We start from the raw sequence: 18,163 nt of genomic DNA on the forward strand, positions 1-18,163 counted from the left end.
TCTATGATGTTTATCTACAAAGAATCTGAGTTTAGAGGGCTTGAGGCTCTGAATGTTGAGGCATGCAACCAAAGCCAGATCAAACTGACTGCTAAAATCGCACTCTTCATAATAGCACTCTGGCTCCCTGTCAAAAATGTGAGGAGCAGGGCTTTAAAAAAGAGCACTTCTAAGATGAAATATACACTTTTCAAAACAATAGCAGAAAGCCTTTTCAAGGGTAAAACAGTTGGGGGGAAAAAGAAATAATATGTAATTTAGTATTCATTGAGTATGAGCAATTAATCCTGCCCTCTGGGGGTGAATTTAGTCTAGCTTATTTGCACATGAAAGTACAAGACTGGCTTCCTCTCTATGAAAGTAAGACATCTGGTTAGAAAGTGAAAAATTTGGTCAATTACCTGAATCGTGTTTGGTCTACATGATAGAAAAGCCCCAGATGTCTTGAGATCACCAGATGTTTGGCCTGGTGCAGTTACCATCAGCCCTGCTGACTGGCCCTTTCCTGTGAGAGCTGCTGTTTGAAGTCCCATGGAGGCAACCATTGTTATGAGGCTGTTATCTTCTGTGAGCCAGCAATGTACAAACAGGAGTCTAGACTGCTCACCCACACTGGCTTCTGACAAAGTGTTCCTTGGGCTGTGCTGCCTCAGTAAATGGGATCACACAAAGAAGCACAGTGAGTCAAAGAATATCCTCTATTTTGAAAATCCTGTCTTTATACCGATCAAATATTCTGTTCAATACTGAATTGCAGGTTTGGAAAAACAAGTCATTTGGACAAAAGTTTAAAACTGAGAAACTTAGGTCTGTAGGTTTGGTTGTGGTTGACTTTGTTTTTTATGTAGTTTTCTTTGAACTGTGAAACAACAAATTAAAGTCCTGAAACTCCACATAGTACCTGGAGCAAAATGGCAGCTAAAGCCACTCTTTCCTGAAGCTGCTTTTTCTTACATGTGGGGATGCTCTCTGTGGCTGCCCTTTCTTGCATAGCTCTAGAAAGCCATAGTCATCTGACAGTCCAGTGTTTTGTTGATAAAATAATATTTCCACTTGAATCCAGCACTTAGTGCTTAAAATAACTCTAAGGAGAATGCTTTCTACACTTATTCTTAAAATATTTCATTCTGAAGACTTAGCATGGAAACATGTGTTGAACTTGAGAATCATGTGAGAAAGACTAATGCCACAAATTTTGGGCCAAATTTGAAGGAAGCTTTAATTAAATACTGACCAAGATGACAGAATCCGGCCAGGACCTTTCCAAAGTTTCCAGAAAATGTCAAGAAGTTACATTTTGCAGTGGCTTATAAAGGCAAACTCATAAAGTTTCATATTTCGCATCAGGTCCAATCACAGGTGGACATGTATCCTGACATACATCCTGACTACATACCTCCTGCCTACATCCAATCAGGGGCAAGCATACATCCTGATGTATTTCCTGCCTAGGTATCTTCCATCTACATATGATCAAGCACATCTAGTGCAACTGGGTCAAACAAACTTGTTTAACAAATGAAAACATAAACAGTGGTCTCTAGCATTTCAGGAAGAATCTGTCCTCAGGCAAGGAGTTTACAGATTAGAGGCATTTTTTGTTTTATGCATCTTTTAGGTGCAGTAACTAAAGCTTAAAACATAACTTTGGCTCTCACACATGGCAACAGGGAGATATTTTTCCATGCTGGCAAACTGAATTCCATTATTGTGAATATTTTAACACCTTTCATGGTTTCTGCAGCTTACTCCCATAACCTCAAAAGCATATATCTCATCAACACTAACATCATAGACCCCTCAAGGTTTTCAGCTCAGCCAGAATGAACTATGTGACCTCTTTGTGCTAGGCAGTATCCAACATACAAGACACGGAGAATTGTGATAACTGCAATAGTGTCTCCTACCTGCTGATTGTTTTGTTCTTTGTGGGATGTGAACAGTTGTGATTCTTGGGCATTACCTTGATGAATTACCTTTACCACTCTTGGAGGAAAATAGCATTATGTTAGAATTCTTATAAGCATGGAAGTTCGAAATGGAAAGAAATCGCTTGCCCAAGGTCATGAGCCTTGAGAGTAGGAAGGCCATGGACTGCATCCAAGATTGTGTATTACCTAACCTGAACTCCACAAACTATGCTAACCTGCCTGCCTCTGACAATACAGTTGAAAGACCTGTGCCCTCAGTGCTGTTATCATTGAAATTAGAAGAGGGAGATGCAAGGGAAGAAGTCTTTCTGTATAAAGAACAGAATGATGTAATTCCAGACACCTTACTGTGGGGTTCTAGAGGAAAGAGGGATTAATTACGATCTACCTAGGGAAGGATTTTAGGACGTAGCCTTAGGCTAGGTGAGAACAAAATAGGTCATCAACAATTATCTAGAGAATTAGGTCATTGTGGGTGTCAGAGTTGATGATTTCAAGCTACAAGACTACAGCTATGCTCTGAATAGTTCAGAACCGACTCCCATACCTCTGGAAGCTATTGAATTTTGCCAGCTATTCTAGACTCCATGCAACTTAGGGCCCTGGCTTCCTTCTGCATGCTGCGAAGGGACAGAGTAGCATTTTATAGTAGGTGGTATAGAAAGCAGAGGAAGCCTAGTGAGTCAGGAGCCAAGTTTTGAGTCTCGACTTTGCTTCTATGTCTGCTTAACCACCAGATATCTAGTTCCCTCTTTGGAATCCTGGTCGGTAAGTGTCAGTCTAGGAAAGGAGAAGGTAGATGTTTTCAATATGTTAGAATATTGTGGCCCTTGTGATTTTGTTTCTTGAACAGCCTATCAGTGGTGCCTTGCTTTCCTGTTTGTTGCAGTCTATACCTAACCCACTTTCCTAAATTGGATGGTAACTTGGGAAAATTTCAGGCTTTGGAGTCAGACCTTTGAATCCTGACCCTGATCTGATCCTCAAATGTTAACCCCTCACTCTCTTCCCTCCCTGGGTAACTGAACACATTTTGAAATTCTTTTGTAGTTTTGTTCCTATTCTAAGAAATAACAAACTCTAATATTTAGACCCTAAGTTACAGAACCTAAATATACTGTTTTCCAAAAGAATTTGTGTTTCATTGATTTGTTATTAGGATGGAAAGTTATACGAACAGAAATGTTCCAAGAACAGTTACCAGTGGCTCCTAGATGTGAGTAATTATGTTGTTGAAATATAAGATGTGCATACTGCTCTTCAGCTCACTGACCTATTGCAGTAACTAGTTGCTAATTAGATTCTTTGAACCAGCTTGCCCAATTGGGAGGACTTGAGAGCTCTATTCTGCAAAAATCTGGTATCTGTAGTCTCTTGCTGCCATAGGAAGAGTCTTTGTGCCCAAGGAGAAGTGGCAGCATGCCTTCTGTCATTTGTTAGGTATATACGTTGCCCTTGATGTATGTCATTGTCCTGAATTAGAAATGAGAGTGAACCACTAGTGGGATTATATTAGTTTCTTTATCCCAGTAATATCCAGGATTGAGAGTTAAATTTTGTGTTTGCCTGTTTTGTTTAATTTCTACTGATATGTTGTATAGGTGGGCACGTATAAGTGTGCAATTTCAATCTTTTTGTTCAAGTTGATTGATCTATGTCTTATGATCTTTAAAAAAAATAAAAAATGTGTAAGTTTGCTAAGTAAACATTCCTTTTTAAAGTATGTTGTAGACACTTGGGAGTAAAAGAAATAAGATATGGAGAGAAATAAAAGTCTATGAGCTATTATCTTTCTACTGGGAGAGATAAACAAAACCTAATACAGGGATATGATAGATAAGTTATTTAAAAGTATATTTAAGGTATAGGGAGTATAGGGTATATTAATACCAAGTAAGAATACAAAGTCAGGAGTCTTAGTATATATCAAACTGTCTAAACTATGGAGTAATTATAAGACATGTTAACTAACAGATGTAATTCAGAAGTGATATTAGAAAGGACTAGTACCTGCTAGAAAGATCTTCTCTGTCTTGATCCTTGACCTATGTTCTACTCTGGGACAGTGTGCACACACAGTAGATGTCTATTCAATGTTTCTATAGTGAGTGATAATGAATATCATGTAGTTTGATATGCAACTAGTAATAGAAATGGAATTTAGTTTCTAGTCACAATGACATGATTTCTAGGAGGCATATCAGATGCTGTCCTTAAAGAGTGGAAGAGGAACACTAGCTTTGGGTTTCTCAAGAAGTCTCTACTTGGATAAATCATTCAGAACAAGTGTAACTCCAGTTCAGGAGCCAAGACTACTACAAACTTTTCAGCCATTTTCTACATGTTGTCCTAGTTTTCTAGAAAATCCCCAGAGCTGACCTACCCATGTGATCTGAGTCAGGCTAGGCCTTACCATTCTGTGGATCCATTCAAGCATGTGCCATGTCTGTGTGAAACACCAAACTTAAAGAATTGCCCCTGAATACTGCATAGTGGTTGAGAATTGTGTCTTCTCAGTCTTGTTACCCACTTTTAAATCAGATTGAAAGTAGGTTGAGTTTGAAAGAATTCCAGAACTCTTTCCAACTGGCAGGGCAAAGTGCCCTTTAGCACAGTCTTGGACATAATCTGGTTGACCTGTCAGCCTTGCCCAACCGAGCTGGTACTAGCATTCCACAGCAAGCACAAGGAAGCAGGGTCGCATGCCACCCACGCCCAAACCTCTCTGACATTTCCTTGGGCCTGGAGCCAAATCTCCCCCTGTGTTTCATCTCCCTCTCAGAATACAAAGGAACACTGAACCTTCCAGTTAATTCAATACCCTCCCCCCTTCCTGGAGAGGATAACAGTTCTGTTGACCATTATAATGCATCTTCTGTCTCCCAGCAGTCCACATAGTCATTAATTTCTGCTGCTGACATCAGGAAAGAGGATTATGTGTGTGTCTGAAACTGTTCCCAGAGTGCTCATTAGTCATAGATAATTGAAAAACTGGTAGGGGAAGGTTTGGTGTAATAGGAGCCCTGCTTGTGAAGAGGGACTGCAGCCACCCGATAATTGTAGGCTCCAGCTTTGACCACTCAGGCCAAATATGTCCATTCAGATGGGAATTCATGGGGCCCAGGAGGCCTCAGGACCATCTGATATCCCAAGGTGAACATGTAACACAGCCAGAGATTAGAGTGTAGGTGAGTTGCCCATGTTGTTCTCTCCTGTCTTTAGCTTGAGGAACAGGACATGGAAAAAAAGTAGGGAATATGCTCTCATTTTGTTCTTATTTAAACTTAAGCCAATTTGGTTTGTTTTAAACAAACACAAAAGGTCATGATCTGGAAGGACATGAATGGTTCAGGAGAGTACCTCACAGCACATCCTATCTGTGCTATTACAGAAATCAGGTTTTGTTTTGTTTTTTTCTAGAAACTTCTGTAAGTACATGTGCTTGAATGTTTGAAATCTTTAAAAGGGTCACAAATATAAGATCGGATGAGCACTATTCTACGTCCTGACTTTGTACCTTATTTTATCTTGGTCTTTCTCCCAAATTCATACCTTAATTCTTCCTCAAGTATTTAATGACTATATAGGATTCTGTGGAATAGATGAAATGGCTTGTTTACTTGATGTTATTTGGTTGCTTCCTTCCTTCCTCCTTTCTTTTTCTTCCTTCCTTCTCTCCTTCCTTCCTTTCTTTCTCTCTCTCTTTCTTTTTTCTTCCTCCCTTTCTCTTTCTTTCTTTCTTTCCTTCTTTCTTTCTTTCTTCCTTTCTTTCTAATCAAGCCAGAAGAGAAACACCTCTAAAACTATTATATAAGAAATATTTGTTCAAAGTAAGACATAACAGAGCACAGGGTAATAAAAAGCACAAATTCACCCATACCCCCATTGGAAACATATTTTGTGTGTGTTTTATCTCTTAGGAATGTAGTTTTATAAATTCATCTATAAACATTGTTATTTTTACATCAAAGTCATATTCTTTCGCATATCTTTTGGCTTGCATTTTTAACTTGTTTGGGTGTTTGAAAGGTAAAATAATGTTTCTTATGCTAGCTTTTCCTCACACAGTAGGTTTATATTTTTGAAAAACCAAATCCAAGGGTCAAGCATGGGCAGGTCCTCAGTGCTTTGCTGTCTACAGGCATGTGCTGCCCATTTCATAAGCACCCCCTGCTCCCCACCCCTCCCCAGTGCTTATATTCTATTAGGCTGGATAGTTTGGTCAACTCCTGGCCCACCTAGGCTCCCTACATTGAACCACCATTTCTATTGATTTGATGGAGCTACTTTCTGGAGCATTCTGATTCTAGTATGGTAGTATCTATTGTTCACCTTTGGAAGTCATCTCAGCCACTTCCCAGGTATTATCTTTACCTTGAAGATTTCATTCATTCTCTGAGGTCAGTGCAAGGAGCCCTCCTCATTTCTTCAGGTACATCACATACATGCTACTTTTTTGAGAGTCTCCATTTTTAATAACTATCTTAGTTTCCCAACCTCTTAGTTGTAGACTTCAGTATGAATCTTTTAAAATAATAGGGGCCCCTTTCACTTATTGACCAATACCTAGAACTTGGCACAGGGTAGGTGAAAAGTCAGTGTGGAGCATCTTCTATGTATGGTTTTTAACTGGTTTGTGAAAGATGAGAGAGTGGTTTGACAAAGCATGGGAGAGATTGCAGATGCTGAGTCAGGGACATCTTGATTAGCTCTGGGAAGAACAATGATGTGGCATATTAAATTTTCTGGTAAATGAAAACTTTTGGGAAAGTTATCCAGTTGCATTTAACAGCCCTAGTCCTTCTAGAATGCTTCTGGCTGAGAAAACGTGGATGGAAGGGAGATTTCTTGAATTCTCACAATACCTATTTCCACCTTCCTGTTTCATGTTGTGCCCTTTTGGTTTGGATAAACAGAGTTGCTTTTTGTTTGAGGTTAGATGGTTGATTACTGAACACTGTGGTTCCAATTTAAGGAGGGATATTCATAAGGTGAACATTAACTTTTATTCCTAGATCACTAGCCTCAGAAGGCTGGCTTATTGCCCTGGGTTGAATTGTCTGGGAACAGAGCTGAGACAGTTGTGGTAGCAGTTGTTGACTGGGAATGGTTATCTGTGATGGAGGAGACCAGCAGTGGATATAGCTCCACATCACTTTGGCCAGGCCAGCAGTGTTGTCCGGCGAGCAGCTCATAGCAGGATTCCCTCCTTCTCTGAGTCACAGGGTAGGGGCCTGTTGAGAAAGAACATACAGTTGAGGATATTCAAGAGACTTGAGCTTGGCAGTTGACCACGGTCTGCACTCTCAATCTTTTTAGGCCAGTCAGCTTTTGCTTTCTTAATAAGAGAATTCAAACCATAGCACCTCCCCCTCCCTACTCCCCATATCAAAGCTACCACCATGATCAGTTATTTCTAGCTCCACAAAATCTCTCTTGTCTTTTTTGTTCCTGCATCCCGTTTACTCTTACCTTAGTGACTCTTCTGTTTTCTTTCCTGTTCTCAAGTGTGTACTTTCTTAAATGTTACTGGAATGAGCACCCAAAAACCCAAATCAAGCCACCATGGTCTTGGAAATTGCCTGTTTAGTGGGATCTAGCCTGTCAGTGCAGTGTTATTGCAAGGCCTGCCTCTCTAACCTTCTCTGTGCTCTACTTGCTTCTCCCAGACCATGTATATACTGACAAGCAGGTCTGCTGATAGCCGAGCACTCTGCTCACAGTCTCCCTCAACCTCCTCAGAAAGAACAGATTTGTTCATTTACCAGTTAAGTTGTTGTTGTTGTTGTTGTTGTTGTTTTTCTAAATCTCCCCAGAGAACAGAGGTCCACCATGCAAAGTATCTAAGATTGTCCAGGAAATTCCTCCTCTTAAAACTATAGACCTTGAAGATGAAGGTGGATCAGAGTTTTCTTTTTTACATTTTTTTTTAAGAGAAATCAAACCTTAAAATAACTCTGCAGGCAGGATTTCCAAATGGTAGCAGTTTTAACATGTACAATGATGCTTGTTTTAGAAATACTTCTCTTGATCCCTTCATTTATTCAAAATGTGTTTGAGAAAAATTTCTGCTTCAGACATCAGTGTATAAGATTTGATGTTAGAGGAGACTCTAAATTTACTCTTCTAATTCCTTCAGTGTCCTGACAGCTGGCAATGAGATGGGGACAGAGCAGATACAATTTTACCTTTCCTAGACGTTGTTTAGCAAAAACGAAGTGACAGAATATATGGTGTGTTCATAGTCCAGTGCAGAGACTAGATGGTTCATCCCAGGATGGATGTCTGTCACATTTGCCAACTATATATGGTAACATAATTAAGAGACTCTCCATAATCTAGAACACATCTCTTCCTCAGTTCTTATGCCTGGGGAAATCAGCACAGAGCAGAGGTTAGCCGGCTATTCCTCATGTTTGTACCCTGTTTGTTAGACCAGCATAATTCAATTAAACTCTTCTGGTCCTCATGATAAAGTTAAAAAAAAAAGTAGATGAATTAATTTGGATATATCTTATTTAACTTAATAGATAAAAATATCATTTCAACATACAGTTGGTCTAACAATTCTTAAAGATAAAGCCCAGGATCCTATCCACACTAGACATTCACAATATCAATAAGCTATAGCCTCCCAACTTATATGAGATTAGTAGTGAGATACTTTGCATTCATCTTTCCTGACAGAATGACTCTTTGCTGTATATTCTGCATTTCTCACCAAACATATCCCAATTCACATACTAGATTTCCACTGGGAATTTTTTCTTCTTTTTTGAAATGAATGCTGGAAAAGTAAAATTACACGTGCAGATCATTCCAAACATACTTCACTTTTCAAAACACAAATTCCATGGTTTTACATTTTAAATGTAAATTAATTAAAATCAGTTTTGAATAAAGAAGCCCTAAAATGCACCATAGTGATATCAGTCTTTTGGACTAACCTATTTTCAGAGTTAGTTACAAACAGAAATTCATTATTTAAAGTAGTTGCAAGCATGGATTGGGGAGGTGCTTTACTTTCAGTTAGCAGGGGCTGCTGGTGCCATTTAGAATCTTCACTTACCTTTTTCTGAACTGCAATCCTAAGACACTTCTGCCCATCCTAGAATTACAAGGCACAAAAGAGATTGCATGATACAATACATATGGCATAAGTCTTATACAACCCCTGCAGGGCAGAGATGTATATAGAGTATCTTTTAGACTGAAGGGGGTTTGGCCTCTGTTAAGCAGCCGACAACAGAGAGATCGTTTGATTTTCTTCTGCCTCGCATGGTTTTCTGTGTCTTTATCTCATCTCCCTAACTAGGTGGAAAACAAGTACAGCCTTTTACCGTTCCACAGTGCCCACACTAAGCTAGACAATCAATAAATTATTAACTAAAAGCCTTCCTGACTGTAAGAACTCAAGGTCGCTGGAAATATCAGGGTCATTGCATTGCAAAACTCCAAAGAACTGACTCTGTGTAAGCAGTGGCCTCATGGAATCCCCCAAGGTTTCAGCTGGGCTAACTCATCCAGCTGGAACACAAAACTTAAGACATTCTTTCTTGGAACAAAATATTTCCTCCCCTTATCCTATGACAGGAAGCAACTACAGAAGTCACTTTTCTGTTTCTTTTGGAGTCTGTGCTTACATGCATAGCAAAGACACATACCAAGGTCACCAAGTGAGCAAAAGGACATTTCATGGCTGCATGGTCTCTGTCTTTGTGAAGGTGAGAAAACGCAGGCATGGAGGATGGATCAAAAAGTTTCTCTTAAGAAAACCCCCTGCTCCCTCTAGTGTATTCCAGACTGATGGGTGTTTGTTTTTATCTCCTGTCTACCCAGGAAATCTCGTGTTGCCTCCTGGAGCTTCTCTTGGAATTGGGCTCACACCAGAAGCAGCCAGAGAGCTGGGTCTTCCTTCTGGAATTGCGGTGGCAGCCTCACTCATTGATGCCCATGCCGGAGGACTAGGTAACTTCTTCACCCCTTGCCAGCACCAGCTCTGTGGGTTCTCTGCACACACACTGTTGCCAAGAACCTAGGACACTGTCTGCACAGTAAAGGTCAAGGGCTGCTGAGTCAAGGTGTAAGAATGAAAGGCCTTTATACATGGAGGGACTTGAATAGAGTTAGAAAACTTTTTTTTTTCTTTTGGTTTTTCCGAGACAGGGTTTCTCTGTATAGCCCTGGCTGCCCTGGAACTCACTATGTAGACCAGGCTGGCCTTGAACTCAGAAATCCGCCTGCCTCTGCCTCCCAAGTGCTAGGATTAAAGGCATGCGCCACCACCGCCCGGCTAAAAACTCTTAATCAAATATAAAATTTGTTTATAAATTATTAATTTCTTAACACATCATAATATAAAGATTAATCTAAATAGTTCTGTGGCTTACTGAAATTTGAAAAATTTATGTTCATGCCCATCTGTAGTGTGTAATGATAGAGCCCTTTCATGTATTCATTTTTACTAGTGAGACTGCAAAATATCTCTAAGCATAATATATTTATTTAGTAAAATATTTGGCTTTTTCATAAATTCAATTACTTGATTGAAGTCTTGATTTCGTTTCCTATATAACTTTCAAGTCTTCAGTTCTTGCATTTGTTTATTCATTTTTTCCAAAATCCAACTGACCTCTTACCACCCTCTGGCATGGTGCTAGAGATAGGGGATGTAAAACAAAGCCTGGGGCTGATGGTGGAGCTCAGTGGTAAAGCATTTGTCCAGCATGGACAGGGTGTGGGATTCAGGACTTAGCACCTTAAAACCATCTAAGTGAAATCAAATAAAACAGAACCAAATTCCCTTTCCCATTTTTAGTAGGAAGTAGACAGTGAAGCAAAGAGTTACAGTTCCACGTGGAAGCTGTGTTCTCATCCTCATCTCTTCTCCAGATCCCTTCTTTATTTTTTGGATAATATGATTCTCAGAATCTCTCAGTTTCACTGTAGTCACATGTTATTCCCTAGCCTTTAGTACAGAGCATTTGTTTCAAATTAGGGCTTGTAATTCATAAGGTAAATATACCAACACAAATCTCAATACAAGACATTGAATTTTCCGAATAGAATGGTATAAAGTAGACCAGAGTAAGTCAGAGCACAGCAGACTGTGTCTCCCATGGTAAAGGTAAATGAATCCTGTGTTGTGGACCTATGTTTCCATTTGTGAGTGCATGTATGTGTAGACCAGGCCAAAATGAAAGTCTTATAATGGATTATACTCACAAAACTTGAGGCATGTACACGTACCTGTAGTTTTAGCTGTTTGAGAAATGAAGCAAGAGTTTAGCCTGTCAGGTAGTCTAGTAAGATTTCAAATCTTAATTGTTTTTTTTAAAGACTTATTTATTTATTTTATGTGTATGAATACGTTGTAGCTGTACAGATGGCTGTGAACCATCATGTGGCTGCTGGGAATTGAACTCAGGACCTCTGCTCACTCAGGCTCCACTCACTCCGGCATAATACACTGTAGCTGTCTTCAGATGCACCAGAACAGGGCGTCAGATCTCATTACAGATGGTTATGAGCCACCACATGGTTGCTGGGATCTGAACTCTGGACCTTCGGAAGAGCAGTCATTGCTCTTACCCACAGAGCCATCTCGCCAGCCCCCTCCAAATCTTAATTGTTGATTCACACTTTACCTTAGAGCAGTGATGCTGTGGGTGTCAAACCACCCTTTCACAGGACTGCTGAAGACCACTGGAAAACACAGATATTTACATTCTGACTCATAACAGTCGCAAAACTACAGTTACAAAGTAGAAATGAAAATAATTTGACCATTGGGGGTCACCACCGCACGAGGAACTTCACTAAGGGTCAAGCATTGGGAAGGCTGAGAACCTTTGTCTTAGAATCAAGGGTAAACTCCTTCAAGGACTTGTGTATATTGCGTTTCCAGATCTCATTCCATTCTATCTCTGTCTTGGCACATATGTTCTCTGCCTGGAAACAATAAGTCTCTGTTAAAGTTAAAGTCTCTGTCTACTTTACACTGCTATAGCAGAATTCCTGAGGCCACAGACACCAAGAGTGTAAATTTGTACTTTTTGTAGCCTGGAAATACAAGGTCAGGACACTCACATCTAGTAAAGGTCTGTCTGTGTTATATGGTGGGAAGACAAAGGAACATGAAAGTGGAATGGTCTGCTTTCACTGGGAGCTCCTTCATTAATACCCAGTCCCGCTATCCTGAACACCACTTACAGCTCCCACCTGTTAACACTGTCCTATTGGGGGAGGGTGTTGCAGACCACAGTCATTCCCAGGTATGTAACTCTCTCCAATTCGAGGGTCTATACAAGATTCCTCCTGTGCAGGGAGTTCAGTGGAACAGCCAGTTTTAGACGTTCTCTTAATCGGGCTTCTTTCATCGTATGTTCTTATTTGAAGAAATAATCACAGCACATTGTAAGTTCATGATTGATCTGATTTCTTTTCCACCAGACTGTGAACTCTTCGAGAATAAGGACATCATATTACCCATCTCATATTCCTAGTGGTGAGCCTTGTATTGTGATTCTGTGGTGACTAAGGAATGTGTCGAGTCAAGTCGAGTTAAGCTTTAGAGGGAAGGTTCATCTGTTTCCTGATGTGTGGACTGGATGGTACTTATCAGCTTGAGGGCTCCATCCCTCTTCATCTTCCTGTTCTCAGGCTCTGGTCCACAGACAGAATAAACAAGGGTACTGATATGTGATAACTGGATAGTGTGCTGTGCTGTGGCTCTGACAACAGGCAAGCTTGTTTTTCCCCAGTACTTCCTAGTATGAGCAGTGCTTCTGAGTAGAATGTCGTGTGTTGGACGTTGTGTGTTGGGCTTTAAAGTACAGTCACAGACAGAACTGGAGGTGTGGATAGACATGGAGAGTTCCTGCCTCACAGTCACCCTGATGGGTAGATCACAGAAGTAGTTAGGGAAGCTTTCTTCATTGTCCCTGGGGTGACAGTTTCAACCATTTGCCTCACCCAGGTGACAAACACTTGTCCATGGCTACTCCTTGCTTCAGGGAGGAGGCCTTGTAGTGGGGAGCCACAGGCAGGCGTCGTGGTTTCCTTGTTAGCTTCCCTGATTTCTCTAAGGACGAGTCAAGACACACCTTAGTATTTCTGCCCAGGACACTGTACTGTCTGAGAGGAGAAACTCCTAGATAGCCCCAATTTATTGCCTAAATGCAGAGTTCACTGGCAGAAATTTTACCTCCAGACTCTTTGGCTTACGTCTTTTGTGCTAAAGTTCTCTTACATTCATTAATCAGTTCTCCACCTATGGAAAGTGAGTTTGTGAAGTTCAAAGACAGAGTAAATTCTTAGGTTCTTAAAGGACAGAACTCAGGCCTGTGCTGAAAGGGGGGGGGGGGTGAAGGGATTCTCATTACTGACAATTCTGATCAAGTTTGATCCTTAGAGCTTCTTTTCCAGTCCCTTGTCCCATCACCTTGTAGCCAGCTCAGGATTAGGATATCTGGGAAGGCCTAGATGCAAAACTTCCACTTGTTGTCCACCTGCCATGTTGGGTTGCAGAGGAGAACAGAGGCCCGAGAGACCTGAGAAGACACAGACAGACTGAAGATAACTATCAAGCATGTGCAGACCTGTCTGTTCTGGGTCTGGACCTGGAGATTATCAGCACTGAGCAAACCAGACAAGTGTCATTCTTTCTGGAGAGATTTGTATTGTTCTCTTCTGCTCTGTGTTTATGTAGCTTTATAGTATTGATTGGAGATAGCAGGTCTCTGACCAGAGTAAATTCTTGTTTAAACTTTTGTTTTCTCTTTGATGGGAAAGATTAGCAATGGTTCATCTTTTTTTTCTGTGAAAACTGTGATATACACATTACAAACACACACACACACACTCACACATGCACGCACGCACGTACATACATACATCCACCCCTTAAAGCATATGGTATAGTGGTATGTCACATATTAGGCACCCAATAATGAAGCCTCTATTTTTTGGTTTTCTCATCCCAGAATCAAATGTATTAGAAAGGAAGAGCTTAGTGGATGAAGGCCTTTCATTTGTGGATAAAAGGCTTTTCATTTGTTTATGAAGTTCCCTCCCACGTGTGAAATATCTCTCAGCAGAACTTCCACTTCCTTCCCTGGAGATAGACAGGCAGAAAAGAAGAAACCAAAGCTCTGACTCCCTCTGTCTTCCCAGGTGTCCCGATTTTGTCTTTCTCATTTTCTCTAAATCAATGTGGAATTCAGTACTCTCAGTTGTATAGGTTTCCAAAAACAGTCATAAGAACTGGTTGGATGAACTTAGTGCTGAGACCCCAAATATCAATATAAGAGCCTAACTTTGTAGTAGGATGCCATGCAGGCCTCTCACAAAACTTCCCTGACAACCATGGGATGTCATATGCTGGACTGACCTGACCAGCTATAGACCCTATATTCTGACCAGGAGGAGGGGGTCAACTCTCAGCAGAAATACCCCATAGACTCTCATTCCCAAAGACAGCCTGAGAGGAGAAGATAAAGATCAAAGAGCAGCACAACTCAATTCATGTGTTTTCCAGCTCTGGAAACAGAGGAGGAAGGACTTTGTGGGAATGAAAAATCAAAGATAAAAGAACATTTTGTTCTTAAGGGACTGGCTACTGAGTTCTCCAGCAGACAGGCAGCAGATAGGAGGAGTTTTGTTTGCACTTTGTGGGGGTGGTTCTGGCCAGGACTCCTGCTGCTGGTATTTTTCTAGCTTGTAAAAATAGCATTAACTTTGTTCCAGGTCTGTTCTTGGCTCCAGCGCCCCAACTGTCCTGAAAGGAAATAACAACTTCATTTCTCTCTTGGGCCCTTCTCCTTTCAGTGGGTCTTGCCTATCAGACAAACTTCTGATTATCTGTCAAGGCTTGAAGATGCTGCTATCTTCTTATGGAAGCCTTCCCTGACTCCCTGACTCACCCTCTTTTGTCTGTATTTATGCTGTATCTGATGCTTGCTGGTTTGTATGTCAATGCCATCTTACTTACTCATGTGTAGGTTCTTATAGCATACTGTCACTTCATCTTGAGCGGTTGGCGTCACAATTAGAGATTGGGTGAATAAAAGAATGGTGTTCTCTTACCAGTAGACACTTATTTCAGCTGGGAAGCAGCTGTCCTTGTGTGGTAGCTGTACTTAGTTCAGTTCTACAGGAACAAACATTAGGTCTGAGCTACTCCTAAATGTCTTAAAATCTCCATAATATGTGTTTACACTCATATTAGTATGCTTTGGTCAAAATCATACATTTTGCTGGGTTGACCACAATTTTTTGATTCTCAACATTGGCTTCTCTGTCAGATGTTGCATTGGCTTAAAACTGATCTTCTGAGTTGTGTTGAAACAAAATGAGGATTTTGTGTTTTCTTTTTTGTTTTGTTTGTTTTTCTAATGGCAGAAGAATTTATTTAGCCAGTCTTAGGGAAAGAACTTCTGGTCCTTGCCTTGCTAGGACAAAGCAGTTCTTTTAGTGACAAACCATGCCAGTTACTTATCTCACCATTTTCTATATTCTGGAAGAGAGGGTGGGCAAGCAGCAGATTTGAATAATGTGATTTGGGGTGTATTTACTTATAATTAATATGTACACATGTGTATGAGATGAAGTTTTTTTACAGCAGACCTTGTTCTTGGCAATGGTCAGTTACATTTCTCAACTTTAGACCCGAGAAGCACATTTCTGCCCAGTCGCTCCTCACTTTGTAGTTGTACAGAGAAGATATGTCAACCCTTATTTGGCCATGGGAGCACCTGAGTCTCAGAGTTGAGTTATGGACCCAAGAACAGACGTGACTTGTTATCTCACACGAAGTTCAGAAAGCAGCTCTGTACATCCTGCTCTTCCCCTGCATTCGTCAAGTGAGACAGCAGTGGCTGGTATGACTGCCTGACTGAGGTGGAGGCTTGTGATTAAGCCTGTCTTGTCAGATTCCATGGATCATATTTATCACTGTGTGACATGGAATGAGGGCCCGCTTACTTTGTGACCATTCTACTTTTGAATTTGTCCACTAGAATATCTAACTGACTAACACATCTTGAGAAGAGCGTTTCAGTGGGTATCCACTGATGAGCAGCTTTACTAGCTGATGGAGACGGGAGTCGGGGGGTGAATGTGACAGAGCAGAAGAGTTTTGGGAAATTGCAGCCTAGTGAACAGGCAAGTGAGTGCTGTAATTACAGTTATTTGTGTTAAGCATGGAAGGCTTTGGTAAAACATGAAATGGTCTCAAAATTGAGACAGGAAATTACAGAAGGATCCCTGGGCAAGTGATGGCTTGAACAGCACTCCCAGCAGGCCATGCTGTTATCATGTTGTGGAAAGTAAAATGCATTTGTTCAGTCACTTTTAAACTTCAGTTGTGCATTTTTCTAATAATACATCAATAATATCGACATCTTTAATAAGACCCACCATCCTCAGTACATGACCATTTCCTACCCATAGTCTAAGGCTCCAGGGCTCTACCTGTTGCTTCACATACTTTTTACCCTTTTACAGCAATTCTCTTGGGTAGAGATTAGTTCCCTTGTTGTTTGGCACAAAGCAAGACTTCCAAAAATCACATAACTAATGTCTTCTGGAGCTTTGTACTTGAGATTGAGTCTGTAGTTCCCATTATTTTCTCTAGGCTACTCAATCTTAAATGGGGGCTGACTTTAGGCACCCATGTTCCACTTAGTAGGATCTGGAAACATCTGAGGAGGCAGAATTATCACTAGTGTGTAGCAAAATGAAACCGTGTATGTTGCCAGCCACAGTGCAACCCACACAATGCAGGCTCTCCCCGCCGTAGATTTCACTAACACTGGGGCTAAGAAGGCTTGCTCTATCTCTAAGTATCCACAAGGATAATCTGTCCCATTATCAATTCAGCTTATTTCTCTAGAAGCAAGAAGTAAGCCAAAAAATGGTTTTACTAATGTTGTTGGGTTCAAGTGGAAACTGAGAAAAATTACTCCAGATATGGAAGCTTAAAAATACAAGCTTTATTTTCTGAGTGCTCAGGGAGGCGGCCAGTTAGGGATCTGAATGGCACCTTCCAAGGAAGATTGTATATTTTCATAAGATGGAAACCCAAAGCAAGGGGGTTGGAGTAGGCTTTTGCATTAACAGACACAAGGGTTTAAGCAAGGAAGTTAACACTGGTGACTGACTGGTCCTTATCCAGGTCACCTGGTTTCAGGGTCCTTGATTGGTCACTTGGTTTCAGGGTCTTTGATTCAGTTTTTGCAGCCAGGTCTCTTCTTAGTGTCTGGCTGCCATTTTATATTGGTAAGGAAACAAAGGCGTGAACAAGCTGCATGTATAGTCAATTAAGTCAAGACAAATAACACAATTAAGACGTGTGTCCTCTACTGATTAACAGGCAAACATGAAACATCTGTAGAAGCAGGAGAGGAGTTGGGTTCTGGCCCTGGGAACATGAACTCAGTTTTGATCCTGCCAGCAAGGTGGAATTCATTCCTGAAATGGCTGAAGTCAGGAAACTACTTCCTACCCATGTGGTACTTTTTAAAGTAATATTCTGAGACTCCCCAGAAAAAGTAGCTGGGTGATAAAGGGAAACAGAAGTGGAGACTGAGGGTAAAGGACCAGCCTGGTTTCTGCAGCAGCTGCCCTTTTTGACATCAGGCTTCTGGGAAACCCAGCCTTTTCCCATGAGCACATGTTTTGTGCTCCTTTCCTTTAACACCCATGCTTCCCTGCGTAGGACATCTACTTCTCACCTAGACAGTCCCACTCAGTCATCAGCACACAGTCAGGCTGTTACCGCCACGATAACTTCTCCAAATCTCACTCTTCCAGGAATATTAGTTGCCCTCTCTGGTATGTTTCTTCTGTATTTATTCTACCTATTTCGGCTTTCCTTTGTATGTCCGTCACTCAGCACAAATCCATTGACGTAACAACTATGAAAGGATTCTGTGGACTTACAAGTAGAAATTGCTGAATCCAGAAAGTAGCACATTGAAAAATAAAGATTTAAAGCCTTAATGATGCAGATGGGAATCTGGCTTCATGTTTGTAAGATGTCACCTGGAACCCAGAAGAGCTAAAATACAGGGACACCCTGGCACTGAGGACATGAGTTCAGAGTAGTACTGATGTTCAACTGACAGGTGGGCAGATGAGACCAGAGCTGAGTGTTTCTTTGAACGAGCCAGGTCTAGATCCAGAGCAAGAACTGGGAGTATTAGGAAAACAGAAAACTCTTTCAAAGGGTA

The 18,163-nt window shown here is 40.9% G+C and overlaps 1 protein-coding gene across 7 annotated transcripts in view; it reads left to right on the forward strand.

Annotated features, from left to right (window-relative positions):
• The window catches only part of Fggy (FGGY carbohydrate kinase domain containing), a 373,036-nt gene that overhangs the window by 176,181 nt on the left and 178,692 nt on the right, over positions 1–18,163 (forward strand). For 6 of the 7 annotated variants that reach the window (XM_031377871.1, XM_031377870.1, XM_031377872.1 and 3 more), the window contains one exon: positions 9,771–9,899. In XM_031377871.1, coding sequence (XP_031233731.1) covers positions 9,771–9,899 — 129 coding nt within the window. Of the gene's footprint in view, positions 1–9,569; positions 9,656–9,770; positions 9,900–18,163 lie in introns of those variants that run through there. The other variant, XM_031377876.1, reaches the window with a different exon arrangement.

This window comes from Mastomys coucha, unplaced genomic scaffold, assembly GCF_008632895.1.
Source record: "Mastomys coucha isolate ucsf_1 unplaced genomic scaffold, UCSF_Mcou_1 pScaffold18, whole genome shotgun sequence".
Lineage (NCBI taxonomy): Eukaryota > Metazoa > Chordata > Mammalia > Rodentia > Muridae > Mastomys > Mastomys coucha.